The sequence below is a fragment of the Channa argus genome, chromosome 9 (assembly GCF_033026475.1).
Source record: "Channa argus isolate prfri chromosome 9, Channa argus male v1.0, whole genome shotgun sequence".
NCBI classification, from domain to species: Eukaryota; Metazoa; Chordata; class Actinopteri; order Anabantiformes; family Channidae; genus Channa; species Channa argus.
The window spans coordinates 3,009,422-3,026,118 of NC_090205.1; the positions used below are offsets into that span (position 1 = coordinate 3,009,422).

The 16,697-nt window shown below is 42.0% G+C and overlaps 2 protein-coding genes across 2 annotated transcripts; both read left to right on the plus strand.

Moving 5' to 3' along the window:
* Positions 1–3,751: 3,751 nt before the first annotated feature.
* Positions 3,752–5,182, plus strand: LOC137132915 (trace amine-associated receptor 3-like). The gene is made up of 2 exons (XM_067515941.1): positions 3,752–3,816; positions 4,366–5,182. Exons 1-2 carry the CDS (start codon positions 3,752–3,754, stop codon positions 5,180–5,182), a joined length of 882 nt encoding a protein of 293 aa, XP_067372042.1.
* Positions 5,183–6,561: 1,379 nt separating this feature from the next.
* On the plus strand, positions 6,562–9,910 carry LOC137132916 (trace amine-associated receptor 13c-like). The gene is made up of 3 exons (XM_067515943.1): positions 6,562–6,593; positions 8,199–8,264; positions 9,100–9,910. The coding sequence occupies exons 1-3, from the start codon at positions 6,562–6,564 to the stop codon at positions 9,908–9,910; spliced, it is 909 nt and encodes a 302-aa protein (XP_067372044.1).
* Positions 9,911–16,697: the final 6,787 nt, after the last annotated feature.

Sequence of the window (16,697 nt, forward strand, 5' to 3'; positions counted from 1 at the left end):
CATAAAAGTCAAAATAAATTATAAAGTTTTGAAAAATGTACAAACACTTTTTATGTATATGGTTATGAATATCTGTACTGAGAAGGAGGAGTTATAAAGATTAATGGCAACAGGAAGGAATGACTTCGTGGGGCGCTCAGAAATGCACTTTGGTAGCATGAGTCTTGTACTGTAAGTGCTCATTTGCTGCACCAGCATGTCGTGCAGAGGATGGGACCCATCCTCCATCCCTCGCAGCTTAGACAGCATCCTTCTGCTTGACGCTGCTGTTAAAGTGTCCAGCTCTATCACCACAATGTCGCTGGCCCTTCTGATCAGTTTATTGAGTCTGATGGTGTAGTTTGCAGCTCTCAGGCCACTGACCCAGCACACAACAGCAAACAGAATCGCACTGGCAACCACAGACTCATAAAACATCCTCAGCATAGTTGGACAGATGTTAAAGGACCTGAGCCTCTTCAGAAAATAGAAGTGTCTCTGGCCTTTCTTGTAGGGGCCGTGAGGTTGGGATGGGGGAGGTGGAGAGCTGGAGTCTACATTTAGAGTTGTTAGGAGAGGGGGATGGATTTCTACTAAAACTGATGGAGCCATTTTCAGGAGGGGGAAGAAGGGGGATTGGCAGTGGTCGTAGACAGGCATCATAAGAGTCATCAGGGGATGCAGTACCAAACCTGTTAAAGAACAGGTTCAACTCATTGGACCTAGCCACAGTAGCAACAGCCACTACAAGCTGGTCTGAAACATGTGATGGTCCTCATACTACTCCAGATCTCCCTCATGGAGTTTCTACAGATCTTAAACTTCAAGTCCCTCTGGATAGTTAATGGTAAAATGCCACTTATATAGTGCATTTACCCAAAGAAGCTTTACAACATTGCTTCTCATTCACCCATTCACACACACTCACACACTGGTGGCTGCTATGAAAGATTAACATTAAAGCTCAACAGAGGTACCGAAAACAGACCCCCCAGGGCCCATTTTGTAAGGGGTGACAGGTCTGTCACCCCTTACAAAATGGTGGACTCAAACACATGACACAGGGCAGTGCTTTTTCACAGGGTAAGTTTAAGGAATTTCAGAAATCTTTCAAATCTTTCAAAGTTCTCAACAAAAGGTGACCCACAAAATAAATATTTAAGAGTCTCTATTACTGGGAATGTGCACATAAATAGAAAATGTGGGCAAAAGTTCCAGCAGCAGACAAGAGCAACTAGGTAGCAGGCAAGATAAATGTGAGTAATATAGTGACCACACAGGTTAAGGTGAATGGGCAGTGCAGAACATGAGGTGAGCAGAGCCTATATTCAGAATTGAGAAAAGGTGTCATGAGTGAGTATAGAGGAAGTGGATACTTCAACAAAAACAATGTGTTAACCTGAACAGAACTTCCTCTCAATGGGAATCTCCTGACAATGGGCTGATTGGAATAGACTTGATAAAAGATATAATGAGACTCCGTTCCAGGTTTGCATGAGCAGGGACCCATAAACAGTTCTTCCGGGCCATATCCCTTCCAGACAACCAGACACCGCAGGCCCTCCCCTCTGTGGTGGGGCGTCAATAGGTGGTTCATGTAAAAGCAGGTGCTCTGGGTGGGTGTACTGTGTCTGGTGGCAGGCACCAATGAGCTGTTTTTAACAACCTTGCTCTATGAGATGTGAAAGGTGATACTGCATTGTTCACGGTTCACGGTAAGTCTGAGTTTCATTGACTGATTTACAACCACGGTGCAGGGGAAGGTGCCTAGTAATCTGAGGGGGAAGTTTCCTGGATATGATTATAAATTTGAACCTTGAATCATGGATTCAAAGTTCTGTGAGCAGATAGTGAATGAGACTCACAACAAAATATAGACTCACAACATATGCTATAAGCAGGGGAGGGTCAGGTAACTGAGCACAGGGAACAACTAGACGTGGAGAATAAGAAATGGAACCGGTAAAAAGACCAGGAGGGCAAAGCTAGAAACTGCAGGACACCTAATCTAAGTATCAAACTAATAGAGAATCAGGGGCAAAAGGACCCAGAACTACACATCATTTGCTCTCTAGACAACACTGCGACTTCCCACCTGGGCAACTGTGGCGCAGGAAGGTAGAGCAGTCACAGTTGCTGGTTCAATCCCCGGCTCCTCTGGTCACATGTCAAAGTGTCCTTGAGCAAGACACTGAACCCCAACTTAGTTGCTCCCGGTGAGTGTTGGCCAGCTGCATAGCAGCTCCCCCACTGGTGTATGAATGTGTGTGTGATTGTGATTGTGAATGGGTGAATAAGAAGCAGTGTAAAGTGCTTTGAGTGCCAATAGGTAGAAAGGTGCTATATAAGTGCAGACCGTTTACTATTACTCCTTCCACCTGTCCACTTGGTCATTTAATTGTCCCAGACCATCTCTGCTCAGAGCGGTGCATTTAGTGCATCCAGAAATTATTCAAAATTTTGTGGAAAATAATGAATTTAATCCATTTGGAAATAAGGCTGTAACATAACAAAATGAGGACATAGTTCAGCGCTTTGAACACTTTCTGGATGCACTGTAGATCCTGTCTCTCCTGTCATCCAGGAATCACCTGAACACCTTTTATCGTACTAAAATGCTTTTGGTCGCCTGACCTCAAATCAGATACCTGGGAAAAGCCTGCATGACCCCCCCCCCCAGCTTTGTTTCAAACAGGGGCCCTTACATCATTACCAAGCTCTGCAACAAATTTTGCAGGTTGACAGGAATATATGTCAGTCTGTCAGCTGGCCTCCACTCACAATCAACTGGACAAGCAGAAAGTCGACCAAACCAGACTTGGTCTTTGTTCATGTGAACCGTCACCTTGGGCAAACAATATGATCTGGGTTGAGTAAACCCATAACACTTAAGGCTAAGCCCTTTTCAGATTGTCAACTATATGGCTTCTAGCTTCCCCTCTTTGATTTGTGTCACCTGGCCTGGAGGAGGACAACCTGTATGCTGCTCCACACTGTCCAGAATTCTAAGAAATGGGCCAACAAACATTGCACACCGGCCACTAGATACCAAACAGGCCAGAGAGTCCGGCTCTCCTCTACAGAACTCCCTCTGTGTGATTGGTGCTAGCACCTCATTTTGTGGCATCCTTCCCGATCTCAGAGATCATTAATCACATAACATTTAGGTTACAACTCCCCAGAAAACTCAGAATCCACCTGACTTTCCATGTTCCTGAGTTAAACCTGTTACCCAGAGCATCCTCTAGTTAAGTGTCTCTACCTCCACAGTCTGGCCACGTGTTGCATCCTGGGTGCGGCCATTTTGTCACTTATCACCATCTTACCTGCACTGCTCTGCATCCAGACCACAACTCTGTGCAATACTCACCTGTACCTCTCCTGTCCAGTATCCAAGCAGTTACCAGACCTGCTCTGGTACTCACAGCTCTTCTTTTGTTTTCACGAGATGACTCCACTGTCTCATCATGCATTTCTGCCTGTCTGTCTGACATCTCTGCATGGATGAGAGAAAGACATCTATATGTCCACACTTTTATTGTCCCCCCGTTAACATTGCTATGTTGCTGTCCAGGAAGACCGTTGTAGACAACTGTCAAAGCAATGTGTCCAGGGAGGACAAAAAAGTGAAGAACATTTTAAATTTATAAAAGTTTTTCACTTGGTCCCAGAGTCAAGTGACTGAAGAAGAAATTCGTAAATAACAAAAAAACAGGGTGAGCGTTGGAAGACCCGCAGAGAATGCAGTGAGGAAGATGATGATGATGAGGTAATGCCAAGAGTGATGAAGGAGGGACATGAGGTCCCAGCAGAGACTGAGAGCAGAGGACTGATGAAGTGTGTGTCACACAGATAAAACTGTTGTATGACAGAGTTGTGGTCAGAAAGCTGCTACAGCTGCAGCTCTCTTCACATCTCTGATGATGGAGGTACATGATGGAGCAGAGCTCTGCTTTCCACAGCTCCTCAACACCTCCTGCAGGAAGCCACTGATTTCTTGGTCTGAAGTTGTGTTTCTGCGTTTTCTGCTGTCGTCTCTCTCTGTGCTCACTGTGGCTCTAAACCTGCTTGTCATCATCTCGATCTCCCACTTCAGGCAGAGTTTTGCTTCTCGTTAGAGCCTTCAAGTTTAATATTTTATTAGTATGAAATATTTACATAATTTTTAGAGGAAAGAATGACTTTGAACATGTATATGAAACATTAACACTCTGCCTTGTTAATTACGCTAAAGGTCATTATATAATGAATATAAAGCATATATACAACACACTATCTTAGGTGCTACTCAAATTAGCCACTACTTCCTTTATTAATTGTAATTACAGCTTTAATTTTCTTTGGCTGTACTCTAATGTGGTTAACTGTTCTCTCCTCTGCCTCCAGGCAGCTCCACAAACCCACCAACCTCCTCCTCCTCTCTCTGTCTGTCTCAGACTTCTTCTTAGGCCTTGTGTACATGCCTGGTGAAGTTCTGAGAAAAACATTCTGTTGGTTTCTTGGTGACCGTATGTGTTCTTTGTATAAATACATTATCACGATCAGTATGTCGACCTCAGTTGGAAACATAGTTCTCATTTCAATCGATCGTTATGTGGCTATTTGTGACCCTCTGCATTATCCCACCAGAGTCACTGTGAGAAGAGTGAAACTTTGCAATTTTCTCTGTTGGTTCAGTTCAATTCTCTACAGAAGTCTTTTGATAAAAAATATAGTCTTTCAAAAAGACAATTATATGTCCTGTTATGGAGAGTGTGTTTTACTTATTGACTATATTGCAGGAATCGTTGACATTGTTTTGAGCTTTATTTTTCCCGTTACCGTCATCGTAGTTCTGTATGTGAGAGTGTTTGTGGTGGCTGTGTCTCAGGCTCGTGCCATGCGCTCTCACATTACAGCTGTTACACTGCAGCATTCAGTGACTGTGACATCAAGAAAGTCTGAGCTGAAAGCAGCCAGGACTCTTGGTGTTCTTATCATCATGTTTCTGATATGTTTCTGCCCATATTACTCTGTTGTTCTTGCAGGATCAAAATTGCTAAATAATTCTACTGGAGTCATTGTGCTCTGTCTAATCTGTTTTAATCCCTGTCTAAACCCTCTGATCTATTCCTTGTTTTATCCCTGGTTTAGAAGAGCTGTTAAACTCATTGTCACTCTTCAGATTCTGCAGTCTGGATCCCGTGAGGCCAACATACTGTAGAGAGACTGTGAGTAATTGAAATGAGGCCTGCTGTATTGAAACAGAAATACACAGCATGTACAGGACTGTATGTCTGAAAATAGAGTTTTATGTTTAATTGTATAGAATATAAATTGTCTATGATCAAGAACTTTAGAATTCAATTTTAATAAATCATAGTTTGTTTATGTGTGAATATTTCATTCTTAGGTGGAAATATGCTTCTGTAGTTAAACGACAACCTGTTTGTGACTGTAAAAATAACACTATGATACATAGTTATTTCCGGGTGTCAGCATGTTGCTGTCATCACCGTCAGTTTAACTTCTGCATCATTAAGTAAATATTGTATCGTTTTATTTAAAAGAGTTTGAATTTATTGCTAATAAAATGTCGCAGAGTTTAAACCTGTCTTTTCTCATTTATCATGAAGCATAAGGTGCATATTCAGTTCTTGGTCAACATTAAGGATTTGATCTCATAGGTTTGCTGCTACTCACAGTTATAAACACAATGTAATATTTTAAATGAACTGTCTACTTTCATACAGTCTATGGACACAAGAACATTTACAAGGTTTATTATACATTAAATTGTCCTTTCCAATAAAAAAGTGGCATGTTTTACAGCCAGTATGAAGATGATTAGCAAATATTTTAATTATTCAAGTTCTAAACTCTGGCGAAAACACCTATTTGCCCATACCAGCTGAATTTTGACATTTACTTAATTCTTAAAATTTATTTAAATTGTTTTCACATTATACTATCTATGTCCTGGGTGACATGTACAGCATTTTTAAATTTAAATTGTTTTCAGATCACACAAATCAATAAATGGTTGGGATTTAGAGCTGTCTTTAAATCAGCAAATATTGGCCTAACCAGAGGGCTTTACAGTTAGATAACGATTATAATTTCTTAAATACGTTGACATAATTACAGAATCAATATTGGACAAAAGTTGGGACTCAGTAAACTGGGCCCATATAAATCTCAGTTTGATGATGCCCACATTCAGTGGGTATAGTCCTTTGTTTTTAATTGTGTTAATGAGTAGAAGCATATCGTTGGTGCAGTCACTCTCTTGTCTTGAAGATCACTTAAACGCAGCAGGATGGATATGTGTGTTTCCAATGTGAGGGAGTATCTAAGAATTGTAGAGGGCTTGGGGAAGGATGCCAGTGGTGTGAGGGACAGTAGACCTCTGTCTGTTCAGCCTTTCAACTGGTTGGGGCATTTGGAATCACTTGGTAACAAAATGGGGGTGACTATTGGCAGACAAGAAATATATAAAGATCTATTAAAGAGAGAACTCCAGAGGATGTTTGGAGACGTGGGGAGGGTGACTGCTGCAGGCTGAGTTGGGGAAGGTGGAGATTGAGGCAAACACCAGGCAAGATGGCGGAGATGAACAGGAGGTTCTTGCTCATGTACCATGAATTTGAGAGATGACGCAGTAGCTCAGAGCTCTGCCCTTGGGTGCTTGTTTTGGTTTTTGTGTACACTCTGCCTGTCATACAATATCTATAGCTGGCCAACCTCCTAAATATAGGGATGTAACCAGGACCCCAGGCTCTCTGTGGGTGACCATCCCTGCGAAGACTAGGTGAAGGCCGCACAGGGACAGAAGGTAGAAGCGAGGCTGTCAGGATGGTGTACAGCACTCCACCAATCAGGCCTGTATGGTAGAGTGGCCTGACGGAAACCTCTCCTCAGTAAAAGGCACATGACAGCCACCTGAAGTACTCTCAGACCATGAGAAATACACTTCTCTGGTCTGATGAAATCCCTACAGTGAAGCATGGTGGTGGCAGCATCATGCTGTGGGGATGTTTTTCAGCGGCAGGAACTGGGAGACTAGTCAGGATGGAGGGAAAGATTAATCCAGCAATGTACAGAGACATACTTGATGTAAACTTGTTCTAGAGAGCTCTGGACCTCAGACTGGGGCAACGGTTCATCTTTCAACAGGACAACGACCCTAAGCACACAGCCAAGATAACAAAGGAGGGGCTACAGGCTAAAATGCTCCCTGGATCTGGAATTTGTGACAGTCATATATACAACCTTTTACCTCCTGAGAGAGACTAAGGTGATCATGCTAACTGCACTGTATATACCAAGATATGCCAATTCTAACTTGGTAGCCAGCACAAGTATTCTGAGGCTGCGCATGTTATAACTGGGGACTTTAACCATGCTGACTTACAGACTGCTCCCTAAACTACATCAGTCTGTAAAATGTGCCACTACAGTAAATATGTTGGACAAGGTGTACTCCAACATCAAGAAGGGCTACAGGGCTCTCCAGCTATCACATCTAGGCCAGCGAAATTACTGTGTTTGTGACAGCATAATACACAGTTCTGTTTGTGAATCATGTGGATCCATGTTCCATCAGACACAGTCCCCACCAACAATGAGAAAGGTGATTATTGACGAACCTCGTTCATTTTATTGAGCTAATCTAAAAATCACAGGTTCAAAGTTAATACGAAGTTGTTTTACTGTGGTGTGGATGGGAAGAGAAATGGAGTAGGAGTTATCCTGAAAGAGGAGTTTGTAAGAAATGTTCTGCAGGTAAAACAGATGGTGGTAGACTTTGCAAAGAGGATGGAAATGGCTGTAGTGAACACTTTCTTCTGGAAGAGGCAGGAGCACTCAGGTGGACTAGATCTTATGCCTTGTGTATCCAGATGCAACCCTGACCCTTTCAGATATACTATATATCTCAATATAATATTGAGGGAGACACCATTAACACTGGTGGGGGAGCAGCTTTATGACAGTTGTCCACAAACTACACCCACTCCAGCATAAATAGGCTCTGTTTTTAGCTGCTTCCACTTCTATCATGCCTACTGTCCGGGCTCCAATAATACTAACCCTGATTCCCAACCCAACACTTTGCCACCTAAGAGAAGGACAACCAAGAGCCAGTTCCTCCTGTCCCTTGGGTAAAATGTTTCTTCCTGCCTACCAGAAATCCCAAGTGCTCACATTGTGTCATGTCTCTCTACTTTCCTGTCATCCAGGTGCCCTAAGCACCAGTCTCAGGGTCAAACAGCATTTCTGCTGGCCATCTCTGAGATGAGGCATGTGTAACTATGTCTCAGAATGCCTTCTCTGTGCCCAACACAAGACTTCACATTTTTAGCTGCAGGCCTTCTCCATCCCTTTCCAAGAAGACACTGTTCCCACGTCTACTTTATGTAAAAACCTAGTTACTGATTGTGAAAGATGGATTTTTAAAGTCAGAGTAAAGTGAGTAAAGTTAGTAAAGAAGGAAGTGGGTCCCAAATAGAAACTGGGGAGATGCTGATGAGGCTGGGAGATAATATGATGATGTAATGTGTAGAGAGGAGGAGGGACATGAGGTCCCAGCAGAGACTGAGAGCAGAGGACTGATGAAGTGTGTGTCACACAGATAAAACTGTTGCATGACTGAGTTGTGGTCAGAAAGCTGCTACAGCTGCAGCTCTCTTCACATCTCTGATGATGGAGGTACATGATGGAGCAGAGCTCTGCTTCCTACAGCTCCACAACACCTCCTGCAGGAAGCCAGTGGCTACTTGGACTGAAGCTGTGTTTTTGTGCTGTCTGCTGTCGTCTCTCTCTGTGCTCACTGTGGCTCTGAACCTGCTCGTCATCATCTCGATCTCCCACTTCAGGCAAAGTTCACTATCACATAAAACAAAAGTTTATTTGTTATAGGTTGATCTGCAGATGCACACGAAGACTTGTCCACTGTGCCAATGTTGCCAATTTTGCTCACTGAAGCACAACATGTAACAAATGTAAAGCATATATTTTCTCCAACTTAAGTGCTACTTCAGTTTACTGCAGATACTTGATACTGATACTGATAAATGTAATTATATATTTCTTGATTTCCATGTTTGTATTCTAATGTGTTTAACTGCTCTCTGCCTCCAGGCAGCTCCACACACCCACCAACCTCCTCCTCCTCTCTCTGTCGGTCTCAGACTTCATCGTAGGCCTTGTGTACATGCCTGGTGAAATCCTCCGAAAAACATCCTGCTGGTTTCTTGGTGATCATCTGTGTGTTCTTTATAAGTACATTATCACGCTCACTATCTCTGCCTCAGTTGGAAACATGGTTCTCATATCAATCGATCGTTATGTGTCTATTTGTCAACCTCTGCATTATCCCTCCAGAGTCACTGTGAGAAGAGTGAAACTTTGCAATTTTCTGTGTTGGTTGTGTTCGTTTTTTTACAGAAGTTTCTTAATAAAGGATATGGTGTTTCAAAATTATGTGTCCTGCTATGGAGAGTGTGACTTTTTTATTGACTATATTGCAGGAGTTGTAGATGTTTTTGTGACCTTTATTATTCCAGTTACTGTCATCATCGTTTTGAATCTGAGAGTGTTTGTGGTGGCTGTGTCTCAGGCTCGTGCCATGCGCTCTCACATTACAGCTGTTACACTGCAGCATTCAGTGACTGTGACATCAAGAAAGTCTGAGCTGAAAGCAGCCAGGACTCTTGGTGTTCTTGTAGCTGTGTTTCTAATGTGTTTCATCCCGTATTACTGTGTCTCTCTTGCAGGAGTGAATCTTCTCAACACTTCATATGGAATCCTTGTGATCTCTGTTTTCTGTTTTAACCCCTGTCTAAACCCTCTTATTTATGCTTTGTTCTACCCCTGGTTTAGAAGAGCTGTTAAACTGATTGTCACGTGTAAGATTCTGCAGCCTGGATCCTGTGAGGCCAACATACTGTAAAGAGACTGTGAGTAATTGAAATGAGGCCTGAAATGAGAAACAGAATTTTACAGCATGTACAGGATTTAATATGATTGAAAATGGGATTTTATGTATAATTGTCTGAAGTATAAATTGTGTTTATGTAATTTTATGTATACACACTGGTCAATTTCATATGTTAAGCATTTTGTATACACAATGGCAATTTAACTTCTTTCACATCAGCAGAAAAATAAAGGTAAATCAAATCAAAATCACCTGATGTCAAAGGTGAGTTTTGCCCCATGGGGTTTACAGTCTCCTCCACCAAAACACCCTCTGTCGTTATACCCTTAAATAAAATAAGGATTTTCTTTATTTGTGCCTCAAAACACAATTATTGTAGAAAGAAATGATAGAAACCTCAGGAGCACATGTTATACCATTTCTAGGAAGCAAAGTCAGATGCTGTGTGTACAAAGTATAAAGCATCCTAAAGACAATCGCTATAATGAACAATTATACAACAAAAAAAGTATCGTTGTTAGTAAAACATTAGTTTTCTCATGAGTCAGAATTTGTATTTAATTTTAAATCACAGGATAAAAAAAAGAAAGTGTAAACAAAGTAAACCAAAGTGGACTGTCATCACCTTACTGAACAATACAGCTAACACGCAAAAAAACTATATACTGTACATAGACATGCAAATTCATGGAGAAATAATATATATTATTAGTCCTCTAATCCATATTCTAATCAGTAATAAGCAAAGGGAGTGGTTAACCAGTAAGAAAAAATTGATGTTCAGCACCTTGACAATAACATTTCTCAATGCAAATTGAAAGAATTTGGGGATTAAATTATCTATGAAAGGGACTGGTTTTAAAGTTGGACCCAATAAGGCACTTGGTGTCAAAAACTGTAAGGCAGGTTTGCGAGGCAAAATGCAGCTCACAGTCTTGGTTATGTTGAGTTTAATCAGCAAGAGGGAGAAACACACACACAGGAGAACAGAACTAAACTAAAGAGTGGGCCAATCTTGACACTGATCTGAGAAGGGTTTGACGTCCTCTTTGCCAAGAGAGGTGACAACGTCGTACCGCAGCAGCAGCCGATGGAACATGGCATCAGTATCCTGGCTGAAAAACAATGGTGGCTTATAGCCATACACTACTTGAAAGGGAGTGAGCCCCATGGCTGTACATGAAAGGGAGTTGTGTGCATACTCCACCCAGACCACATTTTTTGACTATGTGGAGGGATCCCGGGTGCACAGCAGATGCAGACCTGTCTCTAGTTCCTTTTTAAGTCTCTCAGATTGACCGGATGACAGGCTGACTGAGGTACCCAACAAACAACAGAACTCTGCCCAGAACTTGGCTGTGAATCGGGGTCCTCAAACTGGGACAATGTTGCAGGGGAAGCCATGGAGACAGAAAACATGGGTGAGGAGAATGTCAGCAGTTTCCTTGGAGGTGGGCAGCTTGGGAAAAGGTATGAAATGAGCCATTTTTGAGAAGCGACAACAACTGTGACAACAATTATAAAGATAGTGGTCATGCCATTTGTACGGGGAAGTCCAGTAACAAAATCCATGGAAATGTGGGACCAGGGTCTCTAAGAGATAGGTAACGGGCAGAGAAGACCTCCGGGGGGACGTCTGGGAGTCTTGGCCTGCACACACTCTGGTCATGTGTCACGTTGCAGGATGACAAAGAGGGACCTGGAAACACCAGGGTGATATTAGAGGTGTGGCAGCAATGAATGTCCTTAGAGCGTAGGTTCTCGGGGATAGAGAGAGAAGGTGAGAAGGACAAGCAGAGGGTGCTGGTGCTTGGGCGAGGGCTTGAATGACTTCCTCTTCCAGATCAACCTTAGCTACTGCAAGACAAACAGCGGGGGGTAAAATCTAGTCGGGGTCCTGAGATTGGTCATCCAGGTTGTGCATGCGGGATAGAGCATCTGCCTTGCAGTTCTTGGAGACTGGACGATATTAAAGGGTGAAGTTGAAGGAACCAAAGAAGAGAGCCCACTGGACCTGACGAGAGTTTATCCATTTGGCAGAGCAGAGGTATTCCAGATTCTTGTGATCTGCTGAAGTGCCAAGAGGTCTCTATTTCCAACATCATAATTCTTCTCTGCTTCTGAAAGGCGGCGGCAGAAGAAAGCACATGGATGAATTTTATTATTCTTTTTTGAACGCAGGGAAGGTACATCCCAGATCCCTGTGTTGGAGGCATCAACCACAACAATGAATGGGAGGTCAGGGTTGGGCAAGGTCAGTATGGGGGCTGTGGTGAAACGTGACTTGAGTGTACCAAAGGCTGTTGAGGCTTGAGTGGACCACGTGAACTTGACCTTGGAGGAGGTAATCTGATGGAAAGGTGCTTCTATAGAGCTGTATGCTTTAATGAAGCAGCCGTAAAACTTGGCGAATCCTAAGAATCTTTGGGGCTGTCGTCGGGGTCAGGTGTTGGCCAGTCTTTTACTGCCTGCACCTTAACTGGATTCATGGTGATCTTGCCTGGTGCGATGATGTACCCGAGGAATGAGACAGTGGTGGCGTGAAACTCACATTTCTCTGCTTTGAAGAATAGCTGATTTTAGGAGACTGCTCTAAAATGTATTATATATATATATATATGTATAATATATTTGTTCGACATATCTCCCAACACATCATTGACTTAGATACTAGAGCACTGCCGGGGCATTGGTCCCGGTATTCGTAATGACCGGCCGGCATATTGAAAGCAGTCCTTCATTTGTCACCCACCCTTATTCTCATCAGGTGATAACTGTTGCTTAGGTCAAGCTTTGTGTAGATGACCGAGCCCTGGAGGAGTTCGAAGTGGGAGTGGATATCTTTTCCTGATTAAACCTCAATCTTTCTTGCCCACGAAGAAAAAACCTGCTCCAGCTGGTGAAGCTTCAGTGACTCCAGCATCCAGTGACTATGTGATATATTTTTGCAGGGCCATGCAGCTCTGAGAATAGGCGGCCTCTAGGGGGCATGGTGGCGACCTAGCAGGTCGATTGCACAGTCATATGGTATGTGAGGGGACAATGAGGTGGCACGGGACTTGTTAAAGGCCTTCTTGAGGACATTCAAGGTCTGAGGACAGAATAATGGGAGTCTGAGCAGAGTGTAGGCATGAAGCTAAGCATGGGCTGCTCCAACCCAGAATCTTGTTGGTTCACAAGTCTATGAGTGGGTTATCTAATTCTAATTGTGGTATGCCGAGGACCAACGGATGAAGAGTTGAATCACAACAATGGGGTCTTGGGCTGAGAGGCATGAGAAACATGGCGATGAGCATGGGCGTTTTCCAGGAGGCGTTCTCTATGGCGATTATCAAGGCAAGTAGCTGCCTCAATGAGGTCCTAGAGGGTCCTGGGTTTAGGCTCCTCCGCTAAAGTGTCCTTGAGCCGATCTCCCAGGCCTTTATACGTGTTGTATAATGCTGCATCATTCCACTCACTGTCTGCAGCCAGCGTATGGAAGTCAATAATATAGTCTATGATGGGGCATGCGTCCTGAGCTAGACTGGACAGGTGAGCTAGCGAGGTGAAAGATGCGTGAGAACTCATCCCCAAAAGATCTAAAGGTGGAACAACAAGCCTTCTGCCAAGACCACGCAGCTCTACCCCAGAGGCAGGCACGGCCAGTGAGCAGAGAAGGAAGATAAGCAACTTTGGCCTCCTCTGATGGGAAGGATGAAGGCTGTAGACAGAATTAAACCTCACACTGTGTGAGAAAGGTAATTAGTGAAGTGGAGTGAATGTGAAGGGACCAGGAACAAGAAGTGGTTGCAAAATAAAAGTCTGAGGAGAAAGTGCAGTTAGCGATCCTGACAATCTAAGGTTCATAATATCAATATCATATCAAAAGATTCAGAAAGAGGCCTTAGTCAGGGAAGTGACCAAGAACGTGATGGTCACTCGGAAAGAGCTCCAGCTTTTCTCTGTGTTGAGAGGAGAACCTTCCAGAAGAACAACCCCCTCTGCAGCACTCCAGCAATCAGGCCTGTAAGGCAGAGTGGCCAGACAGAAACGACACCTCAGCCCACCTGAAGGACTCAAAATTTTCTGGTCTGATGAAACAAAGATTGAATTCTTTGGCCTTAATGCTAAGTGTCATATCTGGAGGAAACCAGACACCACCTGCTCAACACCATCCCTACAGTAAAGCATGGTGGTGGCAGCATCATGCTGTGGAGATGATTCTCAGCAGCAGGAACTGGGAGACTAGTCAGGATCAAGGGAAAGATGAATGCAGCAATGTACAGAGATGTCCTCGATAAAAACCTGTTCCCGAGCGCTCTGGACCTCAGACTGGGGCGACGGTTCATCTTTTGAGGCACTATAAAGAGCTTACTGAACAAATAGGAAATGGGATATGTGTGCAGAGAGTGGTAAAGACATCTGAGAAGATTATCTGTGCTTCTCTTCAATCCATTAATGACACTGGGCACAACCACTGTTTGACTAAAGCCCAGAATATCATCAGAGACTTTACACATCCCCACCACGGACCGTTCTCTCTGCTGCCCTCTGGGAAGAGGTTTTGCAGTATTTGGCCAGGACAACCAGGTTCTGTGATAGCTTCATCCTCCCAAGCCATCAGATTGCTGATCTCACAGTAACATGGGTGACCATGTCTCTCCTCACATACACACAATGCACCCTGGTTTGTATTACAATTTATTCTTTTTATTTTATTTACATATTTAACCAAACAGTGAGTCAAATGTAACAAAAACTAATTCCTTATGTGCAATAAAGCAGCATGTCAGAATTAAACTTCATGAATTGGTTTTATTATTTTATTGTAATTATCAGGCCTATTTATTTTAATTTGTGTGTGACCATGTTTGTATGTCTGTGTGTAAGCTCAGTTACTACTCTCGTGGCCTTCACCTGATACCACAGGATCAGGAAAGCTCTGAATCCTACATAAATTTCAAAACTTGATAAGTCAAATTTAAGTGTTCACTCTGCAAACCAACTTATATGTATATACAATAAAATTCATCCCGGCTCCTAACACAAAAATATTATTTGACAATTGTTTGTCAATCAAACAGTGCTGCTGCTACTTGATGAGCCAGTGGAAATGAATCGCACAAAGCTGCTGCTGGTACCCAAACCAGTCAGAGAACACAATAGAAAGAAATGCAGAGAGACACACACAAATGCAAAAAATACACACAGAACCTTTTTTTTGTGATATTTTAATCTTAATATTTATTCTCTTAGCTTGTGAGATGCCAACATTTTGTAACGGTTCAGAAAACAGCTTATCAGTTTGTTTGGGTTGAAACAAGCTTTGAGAATAAATGTTACAAAACGTGAGTAGCTATCAGCCATTTCTTTGTAACAGTAGCTCTTAGGGAAAAAAGGTTAGAGACCCCGTTTTAGCGGCTGTGCTCCTGTAGATAAACAAGAGGCCACTTCACAGTGTTTCCTGCGCTAGCTAACGTTAGCTAACACTATACTTGATGAATCAACATGTTTGGTGCATGTTAGCAGCTACGTTCAGCGCACATTCAGTAGCTTCAGTAACTGAAGCTGTAATCTAACAGTATATCATTCATAGTGACATTTGCTTATTTACTGTTTAAAATGAAGCATTTATAACATTACTGTAATATATCTTCATCTTTGTTGTTGTTTATTGTGTTATGCATTTTTCTTAATGTCCATTGCTGTAATGGTAAATTATAATAGTAACTTGTAAATAATGTTTACATAGTTTCTGCTGACACTTTAAATCTAATAACAAATGTTCATCTCTACATTATGTCCATAGTACTTCCACCTGTTTATTATGTACATAATAGTGCCTATGTTGTTTATGCAGTAGAGACTGTATATTTTGTACTTGTGCTTATTACACTTCTGGTTAGATACTAAACTGGTTTAAGTTGCCTTGTACTTGCACGTGTAATGACAATAAAGTTTAAACGAATCTTTTCATTAAAAACTACATCCCAAGACAGTGGTATAAAGCGAAGCAGCAGGTTGACACATTACATTACTGTGCAGGAGTTTTCACTGTTTACTGTTGCTGAAAACAACAAATTCTACTTATGTGGCCTATTAAAAGCTAAAGTATTGCAGAATAGTTCATTTTAGAATGGTATTTATATTTCTGGATTATAATTATTGACGAATTAAGGTGTTAACATCACTATTGCTGCTTTAAAGGTGGTGCTTATTTGAACCACTTCATACACCAATACAATCCAGCACGGCAGCTCTGCCATTAATTCTACCTTTCCAAGGTTATAATTTCTCAGTTTTTAGGTTGAAACTGACAGAAAGCTGACAATTCTATATGTTTATTATTGAGTTCAAAGTGAGTAGTGAAGTCGTACTGGAGTGCGTTATAAGAAGAGGTGGTTCTAATGTTTTGGCCCCCACATTTAAAATGAATGAGGTTCCTGCTTTCCACCAAACTGAAGGAAACATTTTAATTAGATAACTAAGCTGAACTCATTAGCATGTTTTTTCACAAGAGTTACTAGACTCTTGTTAAAAAGCCCATTATGTTATTATTATTAGTGGTGGTAGAAATTATTACAAACAATAATAATAATAATAAGGATGATGCACACATCCAATGTCAATATAGGTAAAAAAATAAATACAGATTACTACAGTCAAAATGGGGGAAATTGTCATGATCTTTCAAAATTAAAAACAAATTCATATATGTGTAAAGAACAGAGGGATTATAATAATCTGTACAGATTTTTGTCATCATTAAATAATAGGTGTAAAATATGTATAAAGAAATTATTAGCTTTTTGGGGATTTG